The following is a 15,157-nucleotide window of genomic DNA, read 5'->3' as shown; positions in this document are numbered from 1 at the left end:
TTGTTGGTGTTTTGTTGCTGACTGTGTCCCATTTCGAGAGATTTCCCCCTTGCTTCCTGTTTCAGTGACAACTTTACCACTGGGATAGGAAATGAGTGAAAATCAGTTTTAAAACTGTCAAAAAGAAAGGAAGGAAGTAGAAAGATTTCCCCTCACTTCCTGTTCTGTCTGATCCTGATTAAAAAAAAGAAAGGATGCAAAGCAAATTCCCATCACTTCCTGTTCTTCCTGACACTTGTCAAAAAGAAAGGAAGCAGAGAGATTTCCCCTCACTTCATGTTCTCTCTGATCCCCACAAAAAAGGCAGGAAGCAGAACAAATTCCCATCATGTCCTGCTCTGCTTGACACCTGTCAAAAAAAAAAAAAGAAAGTGGAGAAATTTCTCCTCACTTCCTGTTCTGTCTGATGCTGATCAAAAAAGAAAGGAAGCAAAGCGAATTCCCACCACTTCCTGTTCTGTCTGACACTTGTCAAAAAGAAAGAAAGTGGAGAGATTTCCCCTCACTCCCTGTTCTCTCTGGTCTCCATAAAAAAGGCAGGAAGCAGAACAAATTACCATCACTTCCTGTTCTGCTTGACACCTGTCAAACAGAAAGAAAGTGGAGAAATGTTGCCTCACGTCCTGTTCTGTCTAATCCTGATCACAAAGACAGGAAATGGAGGGAATTCCCATCACTTCCTGTTTGGCTTGAAACCTGTCAAATAGAAAGGAAGTGGAGAGAATTCTCCTCACTTCCTGTTGTGTCTCACACCCAATGAACAGGCAGGAAGTGAAGGAAGCCACGCCAGTATGGGAATTAAGACTTGACAGAGATCCTAACCCGTCCATAGCCAACCTAAATCAAGAAAATAACGATTTGGCTGGAATTGGGCTTTAAGTGTGTCGTCAGTCCTTGTCCACAACAGCCAATGACATTCAAGCTGTCATATAGCAGTTAGAAAGAGAAAGGAGGGATGTGATTGGCCGCAAACCCTTTGGCTTTGCGATCCTTATGGTAACCGGGGCCAATAATAGACTATTTTGTGATGGAAGGTTGAAGTCTGAACAGCGATATATCCCCCTCTGCTCATTTGAATAAAAAGATTGCTCTGCTTATTGTACCATTAAATGTTTTTCATATTGTATTTATTTTTAAATAGAAGTAGTATTATTTTTTTATATGGAGGAGCCGTACTTACCGCCGCAGATGCAGCACGAGTGAAGGAGAGATAGGCCATTCTCTGTTCGATAGTTTAAATTGACTTTGCCGAAGGCGTCGTCTGAGCTGCAAAATAGATTTTACAGCTGATCACACAGGCTTTATCGCTAGCGCCATTTTATTTAGTTATGTGAATTTTAATCAGACGCAGAGAGAAAGCAAAGTGTTGATGGATTCAACCTGATGTACACTGATTGACGGCATAATGGTGAAGCGGAATTAAACTTAAAAGGAAAAAAAAAACCTTCATTTTATCATTTTTTTTAATCATTGTTTCCCTGCAAGTTCTACAATCAGTTTAAAGTGGATCTCAACCTGAACTGGATGTGTATTGTTGATAAAACACTGTGCATTGTAAACTACAGTATTGCCATGTTTTTATTTCTCTCTATAATAATGTTTTCTTCCATTTTATTGTATCTCCTCTGGCCGCCTTCAGGTACTCCCTGTCTACATGCAATGGCTCCTGTGTCATTACTCTGGAACTGCTTTCTGATATGTCCGTATGGCCACTTGTAGTATCCACCAGCATACCTCCCAACTCTCTATCATGAGAAAGATGGACACCTTCCAGCACAATGTATTTAGACAATAGATACACCTCTGCCATGCCCCCCATTATATACAGTATAGTCAATGGACACACCCCTGCCATGCCCCAGTTATATTTAGGCAATGTACTACCCCATGCCAGGACCCCGGTTATATATAGGTAATGGACACACCCCTGTCATGCCCTCAGTTATATATAGGCAATGAATACACCCCTGCCATGCCCCCAGTTATATTTAGGCAATAGACACACCCCTTTCCATGCTCCCAGTTATATATAGGCAATGGACAGACCCTTGCCACATCCCCAGTTATACATAGTCAATGTACACACCCCTGCCATGCCCCCAGTTATATATAGGCAATGAATACACCGCTGACATGCCCCCAGTTATATATAGGCAATGGACACACCCCTGCCATGCCCCCAGTAATATATAGTCATTGGACACACCACTGCCATGCCCCCAGTTATATATAGGCAATAGTAGTCACGAGGCGGCCCAACGAAGTACTGATGGGTGGTCATAATAATCTGGCCACTCAGTGTATATAGTCAATGGACACACCTCTGCCATGCCCCCCTGTTATATATAGGCAATGGACACACCTAACTGTGGCAGTCAGCGCTCACCTCTCTCCCTCTCCGCTCCAGCTGTGCTATGTCTCTCGGCATCCTCACATCCAATTCAGGTCAATGGACATCAGTAGTCCTTAGACCCCTGGAGGCCAGGGGAAAAGAGTCTGCCTGGACTGAGGATCAGGTAAGTATACCTGCTTTATTTGAACCCCCTGTACAAAACCAGCAGTTAACACTTGCAGTGCAGGATTTGCCGGAGTTCTTCTTTAAATCTCTGGTTCTATAACAGTTTTATTGAGTTCTGACCTCTCAGTACTGCTCTCTACCTGGACAATGCAAACAATTAATCATAATAATCAGACCTAGGGTATATAAGTTTCTATTGCATTGTAACATTTATCCAGACTCCAGCAGGAAGTTCCATACGATCAGTAAACTGCTCCACGTCTAAACTTTCTTGCGGAGAAGTCCTTTAAAAAATGAACCCGGAGTCCCACCTGACAACGAGCGCTTTTTGGTGAATAGAATAGGACAAAGTTGGGAGATGTAATCAGTGACAGAAGAAAACAGCCCCAATACGCGGACCTTTCCACTGGTAAGATTTATTTTGTGTTTGTTCTGCCTTTATCTCCGGCATAGAATATAGAAGTTCTAGACTGAAAAGAATTACCTACACCAGGAAAAAACCTCAGGAGACCTGACATTATCAGAGCAGAGCACAAGTGACTACTGTATCCAGCAACCTTTTCAGTATTCACCTCTACCTTCCAATTCATCTTCAGATGAAGCCAGCATATTGTCTCTGCATACTTACTACGATCACGCTTCTCCTCGGTGTTATGCTGGTGACACAAAGCAGTCTACGGTACAGCTAAGCTCCAATATGAGTTCATCTAAAGCCTATCCCAAAGCAGATATAACAAATGTAGGGCAAACCTCCTCCTAGACAGTTGTCATGGGCAAAAGTACCCCCATTGGAAGATTTCCCCTTTGTTTCTGTTCTGGTGACAACTCAAAAATTTGCAAGAACCTTAATTTTCATTCCGGTTCCCAAGTTTTATTTTGTATCAGCCTCTTAAAATCCCCTGCACAACAGAAGAGAGGGGCAGCAGTAGGGACTAATCTGTGGCGCACCATTCACACTTGCGTAGCAAGAGAGCGTGCACAAAACTGCGCAATCTTGCCTAGGCATTTAGATATGTGAGATCAGGTGAGATCAGTCAGTCTGATTTTCCGGTCACATGATGGGAATTCACAGAGACTCAAACTCACACACACACAGAGGTTGGACCTGTGTCTTTTCAACGTCATCAACTATGTAACTATGCAAGCTAACCCCGGGATTAGTTAAAGAGGACCTTTACGCTCAAAAATCTAATTCTACCAATGCATCCCTCTATGTATGATGATTAATAATTAGCATCTGCAGTATCGCCTACACCCCCGCACACAAAGTCCGGCCAGGTGAAGTCAGGGGGTGGCAGTAACGCCTCCAGCCCCCTCATACGAAGCCCAGAAACAATTACCTTTTCTCAAAACTGCTCTGAATACCCCCCAATGCTGGTCACATGAGCAATGCCTAGGCATTACATGTGAGGTCAGGCAAGATCAGTCAGTCTCATCCTATGGTCACATGATGGGAATTCACAGAGACTCAAACCCACACACACATATAGGTTGGACCTGTGTCTTTTTGAACATTGTCAACTAGGTAACTATGAAAGCTAATCCTGGGGTTAGCTAATGTCAAGAGCCCTCATAGTTCAGCTCTAGCTTTCTTCCTGGGACGGATAAGTAAACAGTAAAAGACGATCTTAAACACCTACTTCTCCTTAAAACTACTCTGAATACCTTCCTATGCTGATTACATGGCCTAATGCCTAGGCATTTGGATATGTGAGATCAGTCAGTCTGATTTCTAGTCACATGATGGGAAATCATAGAGACTCGAAGTTACACACACACACATAAGTTGGACCTGTGTCTTTTCAACCCTATAGGCTATGTAACTATGCAAGCTGACCCCGGGATTAGTTAATGGCGGGAGTGCTCATAGCTCAGGTTTAGCTGTCTTCCTTGGATGGATAAGCACTGAGTAATAGAAGATGTTAAACACCTACTTTTCCTTAAAACTGCTCTGAATAGCCTTCTATGCTGGTCGCATGACTAATGCCTAGGCATTACATGTGAGGTCAAGCGAGATCAGTCAGCCTCATCTTCTGGTCACATGATGGGAGTTCAAAGAGACTCAAACTCACATATAGGTTGGACCTTTGTCTTTTCAACGTCATCAACTATGTAACTATGCTAGCTAATTCCGTGATTAGTTAATAGCGGGAGCGCTCATAGTTTGTCTTTAGTTGTCCTCCTTGGATGACACGTAATTAGTAATAGAAGAGCTCAAAACTGCTCTGGACACCCTCCAATGCTGGCCGGATGGCCATATACCTAGACATTAGGGTTAGGGTTAGTGGTCACATGACCACTAAGAGAAGCCAGGAGAAGTGTTTCCTCCAGGAGAAGTAAGTATTCCAGCCTTTCTATGATGCTTTTAATTATTTATCCTTTTTGTTATCATCTCAGCACTGGTCCACATTAAAGGAAGCTTCCGCCCCTCCATACAGCCCTGGTACGGGTCAGCCCAATGGAGAAAAAAAAAAGGACAAACCCTTTAAACTGAACAGTCGATAACAAGTTCAATCTATTAAAAATTCCAATCTCCTTCCTTTCCAGAGTTTGAATTCTTTTCAATAAATGGATTAAACATAATTTAATTTTACGACAGTAAAACAAGTTGCCGCATCCATGAAGCATACCGGTGAATACTCCCATTGAATCTTTAATAAATTCCGCGCGCTATTTATTGGCTTGCCAAGAAGAATTGTTTAAATAATGATAAGCCACAATCTGCATCAGCACTAATGGAAATAATATCTCACTGACATAATTACAGCCTAATTAACCGTGACATTCCACAAATCAGTTTTTGCATATTGCCCTGTTCTTGTAAATTTTGTACATTGGAATAGAAATACGAGTAATAAATAATCGATTTCCAGCGTTATAAAGCCTGGCTTCCATTTGAAGTTTATTTTTCCATTTGTTTCCCCATCTAAAGGGTTGTAAAAATCAACTGCAAGGCTTAATAGGGGCTTCTGTCACACACGAAGCAAGATCAGAGTGTTGTAGGGCAAATTGAAATCATGTAGAAATCGATGTTGACAGTTGTACTGGCTCCTCTCCTGGACTGAACTTGGTTTGTCTGATTTCACTGCACACGCTGAGCTTCTCCCAATGAGCATTAGAAGCTGAAGCAAGCCTAATTTCCTGGCTGAAGGACATCCAGCACCATCCAGTTCATCTTGCCCTTTCCTTTCCAGGCTTAAAGGAGAACTATGGGGTAAGTGTTTTTCCCCATAGTTCTCCTAAGGGTCACGGCAGAACACAAACTAGCGTTCTCCCATGACCCAAACCTCAGTATACCACGAGCTACAATACTGTCTGATCCACCCAGCTGCGTGATTGACAGCTGGCTCTGCCTATCTAGAGTCAGAGCCAGTTGTGCCCGCCCCCTCCCCCGTCCTTCCGCCAGTCAGAACTGGCGGATCGGACAGGGGAGGGGGAATCCCTGCATCCCGTGAGTGACAGTCACAGCTCTCTGCAGGGATAGATCGAGAAGTGAGCGAGCGCCGGTATGTGTTCGCTCACTTCCCGATCTACTGAGCCTACCTGTGACATTTCCATTGTCACAGGTCGGCTCAGATTATGAGGCTGAGTGAAAATCACTTGCCTCATAATTCTCCTTTAATGTCCCTTCCCTTCTCTCCCCCATGACTACCACTCTTTTAATTTACTAGAATGCACTTCAATGAATTGAGATGATTGGGATGGCCAGGGGCATCCCCTTAATGAGACAGCCTGAGGCACTAGCATCTCCTTGACGCGTTTCAAGGGCAAGCCCCCTTCCTCAGAATCAAGATGATTCTGAGGAAGGTGGCTTGCCCCAGAAATGCGTCAATCTTGGCTGACTGCGGTCGGTGGACGGTGATGTGACCGGAGACTACCGTGTTACATAGTCGGGGGGATACCATGTTGGGTTAACAGACAGTGTGGCCTCTCGTTTGTTGTTAAAGCCTGATGAAAACGTTTGTTTGTGAGTACTTATATCCCTTGTTTTATTTATTGTAATAAACTATTTTACACACGGAGGTGGCGCTCTGTTCCCTTTTGTTTTCTATGTTTGTGGTGGAAGCCCAAGAGCCTTGGATGAGCAGCCCCTCAAGTCTGTGTAAAAAACTGTGATAAACTTCTGAAAACTTTGAGCGTGCAACAGCAAGTGGATTGTTCAGCTGGCAGCCATTAGCGCCAAGAGCTAAAGAAAACTTTTTGTCTGTATTTAATATTACCTGTAATGTGAATCTATTATAAATATTTCTTGTGCCTTGCACATGCAAAATGTTACATTACAAAAAATGTTAAAGACAATCTACAGAAGTTCACACCTAATCTAAAAAAATCATGAAACATGAAGGTGTCACAGATAAGACTCATTCTCTTTTACATGTAAATTGCAACTTGAGCTATTGAGCTCTGTACACAGCAAGACAAAGCAGATAACAAAGAAACCTTTAAAATGAATGAAAAAAAGCCAAACTCTCCAATTGCTGGCAGCATATAAATATCCAAAATGTTTACACGCAATATTTTATTTTCATGTATTTTTCATTTCATGGAACATTCATGTAATAAACATAACAGAAAGCAGGAGTGGAATCCACAATATTTGAACAATTTTAGAGGAAATTAAAAACGACAGTCCTTGGCTTGTAAAGTGCGTGCTGCTTTTCAAAAACCCGAGCGAGGCAGCAGAATCTGCCGTCTTATTCCGGTCCTCTGGAATGCGCCGTGTCAAGGATGGTACATACACTGCGTATTAACCTCTCTATTACTCCACAACCTTGGCAAGAGAAGAGGAATTGTTTCCTAAATCCCCCAACCAATTAATCTGCTTCTGCGTGTCTGTGATATACTGCACAACATTACAATCTACATGCACCTGTCTCAGGGGATTGGAAGCCTACAGCGTGAGCAGATGTAGCTAAAAGGAGAAAGCGCGGATACTAGAACCGCGGAATCTAGAACAGAACAATGGATAAGGAATACAATCAATGAAATAAGGAGAAGAGCTCATTTCATTACACAGCACTGTGATATATGTATATATCGATCAATCATCTATCTGTATAAAAAATAAATAAATGTAAAAAATAAAAAATGAAATAAAATGAAAAAATTAATAAAAAATACAACTTTCTCTCTCTCTCTCTCTCTCTCTCTCTCTCTATATATATATATATATATATACATATACTGTAGATATATAGATCTATATATATATATATCTATATAGATACTGTATATATAGATCTATATATCTATACAGTATATATAGATCTATATATAGTCAGTCCAGGTATCTCTAAATTGAATAGCGACATTTTAGAGGGCGCTACACTATATATATATACATACACCTATATACAGTATATATGTTTATATATTGGAAATTAGAATGAATTGATTGTGAATTCAGAGGGATTAATTTCTTCTAAGTATATCTTTATCACCTACATAAGACATCTGGAAATATGTTATATATAGAAATTTGTGATATGGATGTGTTTAACACCAACACATCCATAACAGCATCTTGTTTTTTATTTTTACATTTAAATAGAAAGAATCTTTCAACCACTTGAGCTGCCGGCCTTTTTTTCCCTAAATCTCCCTGAATCCCAAAGGTTTTTTTTTTTTTGCAATGTCTCAGTTCCTTACATGCTATCTTTTAGATTTGGTAGTCTACCCCAGCACTTCTTAAAGTCACAGCACTCTTTAAAAGGATACAAAATCTTCAGGCACCCTCAGTCTAAAATGTAAAAAATGGTGATGGAAAACCATAAAAAAAGACAAGCGGCCTCTCTAAAATTCATACCAGACCATTATCCCCTTACTTTCGCATCAGAGTACACCCCCAACTCACACTTGGATTGCCTACCCCTCCTTCACATCAGAAACTCCTTTCACATCAGAGTGCTCCCTTCACATCAAAATCCCTGCTTCAAATTAGAGTCCCCCTTCACATCAGAAGCACCCTTTTTCACATCTCTTAGAATAAAGTCCCTCCTTTCACATCAGAGCCCCCCTTCACATAAGAAGCCCCCCATTTAACATCAGACCATACTTCTTTCATATAAGAGTCCCCCTCTTTTACATCAGAGTCCCCTTTACATCAGAAGCTCCCCTTTCAACATCAGAGCATCCTTCTTTCATATCAGAGTCCCTCCTTCACATCAGGAGCCCCCCCCCCCCTACATCAAAGTCCCTCTATTTCACATCAGAGCCTCCTTCTTTCATATCATAGCCCCCTTCTTTCACATAAGAGCCCCCCTACACATCAGGAGCCATCTTTGACATCAGAAGTTCCCTTCACATCAGGAGCCATCTTTGACATCAGCAATCCCCTTCACATCAGGAGCCCTCTTTGACATCAGCAGTCTCCTTCACATCAGGGTCCTACTATCACACCAGGAGCCACAGCTGCAGCAGCATGGTAGAGGACAGGAGGCAGAGCAGACCTGGATAGAAGTGAACTTCCATCCTTTTCTAGACTAGTCCCACCCTCCCCAAATAAGAGTCATTAATTTTGGCCGCCAGCACCATAGAAAGGCTGGTCATTGGACAGAGGGATGGCTTACAACTACAATTCATGTTGTTAGGCAAACAAACTGAAACTATTTCAGAGAAGTACACAATGGACGTTTTCTAGCTAACAAAAGATAATAGCTGGAACCTTGTGGTGTCTGTTCCTACACAGAAGTCATACATATAAAAGTTTAAATTGGCAGCCAGGTTCAGGTTAAGCCCTTTTCTATTACAAAAACTATAACAATTAGACAAATGTCCTGACCCTCCCGGGAAGTGAAACTGTTGGCAATTCCATTTAAAGAGGAAGTGGAAGGAGCTACTCCAGAGAAAACCTCACACAGAAGAGTTTAAAATATACTCAAAGTAGAGCTGAAGTCAAATTTTTTTGTAGGGGGTTATAACTCCTGACAGATTTTTTTTCTAGCCATTTGTGTCCTATTAGGGAGAATTCCCTCCCTTGCCGATAGCCACAGCAGGAAGTGAGAGACTATTATCCCCATTGGAAGATTTCCCATTTCTGTTCTGGTGACAAACCAAAAGTTGAGGTTTTCTTTAACTTTCAGGGATAACGGTCACCAAAACAAATAGAGAGGGTAACTCTCCCTAACGGGGGCAGGTGTTTTTATCCCTCTCCACCCTATCCCAAAAGAAATGGCTTCAGTTGCACTTTAAGTAATTTAAAAGTAAAGCAGAAGTATTAGAATAATGTATGACACACTATATTAACATATACTAAAAATAATAATATATAATAATGAACATAATTAGATATACCTGGCAGACAGTTTAGATAGTTGGGACTTACCTGAACACCAATTTAAGTTCAGCTTGCTCGACTTCTTTAAGCTGAAGGTCGTCTTCCAGCCTCTCCACAATAACGGCGTAGGACTCGCCAACTTTTTTCTTCCACTCATCTATAACAAAATAAAGAAGAATTAACGATGTGACAAGAGAAAATAATGGCCGTCATAACTTGCTGTTGCTTTGCCATATTTTTTGGCACACGGATTGGAGACTTCCTCTTTGTGTAAGTGGAAATAGCGAGTGCTACGGCGGATCTTAAAGGAATTGTAACCGGGGTGTTTTTTTTTTTTTTCACTGAGGCATTTTGTGATGCTTGTAATTTGGCCTAAACATCGCACAGCAAACTGGATGGAAGCAAATGCGAGAAAGAGTCAAAGTAATAATGCAAACAGGCTCATTAAAGGAAATCTCAAGGGTAGAAGGATGCAAGCCAAGATGTATAAATAGTATTGTAGCAGCAGGGAAGGAGAGAGTAGACATTATCATGTCCTCGGCTCTGACCCCAGAATGTTTGACCAATGTCCCAGTGGAAACATTACCATGTGTTTATTACACTGCCAGCCTCTCGTGTATTTTATTGTATGAGGTGTTGTGGCTGGAGTCCAATGATGTATTTAAAGGGGAAAATGTGATACTGGTAATGGTGGTGGAAATTTAAAGGGAAACCTTAATTCTTTTTATGTTAATATTTTTAAATTGATATTTTATATATGTGTATAATATTTTATATATATACTGGCGGGTTATGGATAGTACACCTACATCGGGGAGGGGAAGGACCGCTCGTCCAAAGGTAAGTATAGTGGGGGGAAGAGGGGGCCAGATTGGAGGGGGTAATCCCAGGTAAGTATATGGGTGGAGTATATGGGTGGAGGGCTTGAGATGAGGCCAGATTGGAGGAGGTCATTCCATTTTCCCAAATTTGCCCTTGGAAAGTGGAATTAGTAATCCCGAATTACCCTTTACCGTACTTTATTTTCAATTTAATAGCTTCATATAATTTGTATCTTCTATATCTGCCTGGAGTTAGGCTTTTATTGGCTGCTGTTGATTGCTGCACATCCTCATCCTCTTATGTGACTCCTAGTTCAGTTTAAAGGCCCCATAAAAAACCGCAATACATTGTAACAATTGTATAGAGTATAAAATCTCTGACGTTACCTGTACATGTCTGGGTGGGTCTGGACTTGTAGTTCCCCATGTGTGTTACTTCTTTTTCTTCTCCCCTTCAGCCGTAGAATTCCTGGTAACACTATTCCTTCTGCAAGAACAATGTCCCGCCTGCTGAAAGGGCTATGCTAGCCCCACCGGCTAAAAATAAACGTCTCTGTCAATGGAATGTCACACAACAATGACACGGAGCGACTTCTGTGCGCAGGCAACGCTGGAGGTAATCACATTGTCAGAGACTTCTAATCTCTTCATTGCCTGTTATTAAAATCCCAAAATGAAAACTGTAAGTTTTTTTTTACATCTTCACATGCTTCGTTCAAGTTCCAGGTGCTATAATAACCTTATTTATTACAGGTATTTATATAGTGCCAACAATTTACGCAGCACTTTATATACTCCACATTCACATCAGTCCCTGCCCACAAGGAGCTTACAATCTAAGGTCCCTATTGCACATCCGTACATACATACACACAGGGCCAATTATTTAGACCAGAGCCCATTAACTATACACTCAGCACCAGGAGGAGGTAGGGGGGGCAGGAGGAACCAGTGTGTGGATCTCAGCAAACCACTTGTGACTTTTTCAGATACTTTGCGCTTTTGCCCATTTACCAAGTTCTGCAGTGTATGGTCCTGAATCGGGGACACAAGATGTCACTGCTTGCTATCTCTCCTCACTCATCCTCTTGGCTGTCTCTACTCACTGACCTTGCTGGCTGTCTCTACTCACTCTCTCCTGGCTGTCTCTCCGCGCTCTTTCTCCTGGCTGTCTCTCCTCGCTTTCTCTCCTTGCTCTCTCCTGGCTCTCTCTCTTATCTCTCTCTCCTGCCTGTCTCTCCTGGCTGTCTCTCACTCTCTCCTCACTCATCCTCCTGTCTGTCTCTCTTCTCTCTCTCCTGCATGTCTCTCCTCGCTGTCTCTCACTCTCTCTCCTCGCTTTCTCTCCTGGCTGTCTCTCCTCACTCTCACCTGGCTGTCTCTTCTCCCTCTCTCTCCTGGCTCTCTCTCTTCGCTCTCTCCTGGCTGTCTCTCCTCGCTCTCTCTCCTGGCTGTCTCTCCTCGCTCTCTCACCTGGCTGTCTCTCCTCACTTTCTCTCCATGCTGACTCCCCTCCCTCTCCTGGCTATTTCTCTTGGCTGTCTCTCCTTGCTCTCTCTCCTGGCTGTCTTTCCTCATTCTCTCCCCTGGCTGTCTCTCCTCATTCTCTCTCTCTCTCTCTCTCTCCTGGCTGTCTCTCTTCGCTCTCTCCTGGCTGTCTCTCCTCTCACTCTCTCCTGGCTGTGTCTCTTTGCTCTCTCTCCTGGCTGCCTTTCTTCGCTCTCTCGCCTCCCACTCTCTCCTGGCTGTCTCTCCTCTCTCTTCTGACTGTCTCTCCTTTCCTGGTTGTCTCTCCTTGCTCTCTCTCCTCGCTTTCTCCTGTATATTCTACAAAACAAATTGTCACATGGCGCTAGGGTGTTTGGGTTTCACTTGAAGAAAAGGTGACAACCCTTAGCGGAGCATATGACAAGCCTACAGGTATAATAGACAACCCCTTTAAGAAAAATACAAAATGAGACTCTGAACAGCAATGGAAAGATGAAATTTATTTCGGCAATAAATAGGAGAAGGATGTCAGAGCGGATGGCGAGGAATACAGCTTTTCATCAGCCATCGCAATTAATCTATATATCATTCAGGGTGATTCTTTTAGTAAAAGCAGCATGCTGCACATTTTTCGGAGTACCGTAGATCAGACGCCTGGAAGTCTGTTATTGTATCATTGGGATATTAATAATATTTATTTGCTTGTCGGCTTTAGAAGCCACGAATGCATCTCAATCCCACTTGATGATATTTTAGTGTCTGTCCCATGTTCTATTGACATACACTTTGAGGACAGACGTAGATCACAATCCTCGACTGGCTTTATTCATTATATTCATCCAGATAGAGCCAACAAATGTCATTTTAGGAAATAGAGCCAATTATTAGTCAATCTTCTATCCTGACCCGAGATTTAAAGCACAGCTCCAGCCTCCAGTTGTAACGGCTCCTCTTCTGGACTGGCTTCCTCTGATTTCACTGCACACTGTGAGCTTTTCACTATGTGCATTAGAAGCTGCAGTGAGTGAGGTAAAGCCCGCCTGATTTCCTGGCTGGAGAACGTCCAGCAGCATCTATAACTTTCCTCCACAACTTGACTGTCCTTGGCCTGTCCCTTTCATTCATTTCTTTCAGTCATGCAGACTCTATATCACATGGGGGTCTTACCATAGCTTCCTGGTCCTGGAAACTATGTACAGCACCCTGAGCTCATCAGAGTAAAAGCTCTGACTCTACTGGGGCTGTTAACATTACATCCAAGATGTCAGCACGCAGCAGCAGTCTCCATGCTTTTGGATGTCTACACATGGGACCAGGGCCATAACTACAGATCATGGGGCCCCATAGCAAAAATGTAATGCTTGGCCCTGGTGACCTCTCAGCTGTGAACAACAATGCCAAGATCCCAAAGACTCCTCTTGTACATCTGAAGTCGTCTCTACACTGTAGACTTTACCACCAATACTTATCTTCCCATGTTCTATGACAACCTCAACAATCTAATGGGGTCCCATAACAGCCACCTGGGCTGCTATGGCTATAGTTGCACCACTGCATGGGAGGCTTTTACAGGTAAATTACATGTATAAAACTAGGGATGCACCGATACCGATACTAGTATCGGTGCCGGGTATTTGGGCGAGTACTCATACTCGCCCAAATGCTCCGATACCGAGCCCGATACTGAGCTTCTGGTTCAGGAAGCTGGGCAGCGAGTCATTACACGCTGCTTGGCTTCCTGATTGGCCGGGAAGCCGGCTCCATGCTCCTTCGTCACTGACAAGGGAGCACGGGGACGGCTTCCCGGCCAACAGGAAGCTGGGCAGTGTGTAATGACTCGCTGCCCGGCTTCCTGGTTGGTCAGGAAGCTGGCCATTCAAGAAGCCGGGTGCCGTGTAATGAGGCGGCACCTTGCTTTCTGATTGGCCAGGAAGCTAGCTTCATGCTCCCTCGTCACCTCACGATGAGGGAGCATGGAGCCGGCTTCCCTGCCAATCAGGAAACCGGGGCGCCGTGTCATTACATGGCGCCCAGCTTTCTGATTGGCCCGAAAGCTGACTAGTGACACCTAGTGAGAAGCATGGAGACGGCTTCCCTGCTAATCGGGAAGCCGGGTGGCGAGTCTTCACATGCCATCTGGTTTATCGGCTAATCAGGAAGCCTGGTGGCGAGTCATTACACGCCGCACGGCTTCCTTAATAGGACTTCAGGTATCGGTATTCGGTATCGGCGACTACCGGGAAACAATATCGGTACTCGTACTCGATACCAGTATAGGTGCATCCCTATATAAAACACATTACATGCTCATATAATCTTTTGGAAAGGTTTTTGTTGGTACCCCTTCTCCAGGGACAGGGTCTCTTTAAAGGATTGTTAACAGATGCCAGGCTATGTACTGATCCGATAAGGTCTCTGTAACGCACTCGCCGTTCCTGCCATTAACTTGATTAAAAAAAATTAATTACCTGCCGCCTGGCTATTACAATTATCAGTGCTCTCTTTCCTCACACCACTAATCTGCACAAACACCTTTCTAATGAATGCCTGGATGCCATTCCCAGGGTAATCCATCACCCGATATTAGACTGACATGACAGCTCACACAATTCTGCACCAATTAGAACTTTTTTTTAAACAAAATCCATTACAGGGAAAAAAAAAAAAAAGTCCCTCCTGGCACAGTCCTTCCGAGACGTTGGATTCATCCCGGAGACATTCTGCGCTTTTGAGAAAACACAGGAAATTGGCGATGTAAGGAAGATTTATCACCTGGAAGATGGACCCAGGTAGACATTTAAAGCTCAACTCCGGGGAAATTTCCAAAGTACTCTTGTTGCAAAACCCCTCCAGACTGCAAGGGTTAAATGCTCGGGTACAGCGGTTTATACTTAACTGATCATTATTGTCTAGGGTACCATTAAAAAGCAGTTACTCCTTGCTCCCCATGGCCAGCGTCGTTCTCCTCTACCCTCCGGTGCTCTGATTTGCGGGTGTTAACATATATTTTTTCATGTTATGTACATGCATGCTAGGAAATGTGTCAGTATAACA

At 43.2% G+C, this 15,157-nt stretch overlaps 1 protein-coding gene across 1 annotated transcript in view; it reads right to left on the bottom strand.

Moving 5' to 3' along the window:
• Positions 1 to 11,042, bottom strand: part of LOC108804952 (serine/threonine-protein kinase TNNI3K) — a 150,011-nt gene extending 138,969 nt beyond the window's left edge. The window contains exons 1-3 of the mRNA XM_018576888.1: positions 11,003 to 11,042; positions 9,843 to 9,951; positions 1,181 to 1,266 (exon numbers count right to left, since the gene is read on the bottom strand). Of these exons, the coding sequence (XP_018432390.1) occupies positions 1,181 to 1,266; positions 9,843 to 9,951; positions 11,003 to 11,042 (235 nt within the window). The remainder of the gene's footprint in view (positions 1 to 1,180; positions 1,267 to 9,842; positions 9,952 to 11,002) is intronic.
• Positions 11,043 to 15,157: the final 4,115 nt, after the last annotated feature.

The sequence above is a fragment of the Nanorana parkeri genome, unplaced genomic scaffold, assembly GCF_000935625.1.
Source record: "Nanorana parkeri isolate BGI_ZX_2015 unplaced genomic scaffold, ASM93562v1 scaffold79, whole genome shotgun sequence".
Classification (NCBI taxonomy): domain Eukaryota; kingdom Metazoa; phylum Chordata; class Amphibia; order Anura; family Dicroglossidae; genus Nanorana; species Nanorana parkeri.
This window is presented reverse-complemented; position numbering and strand designations above follow the sequence as displayed.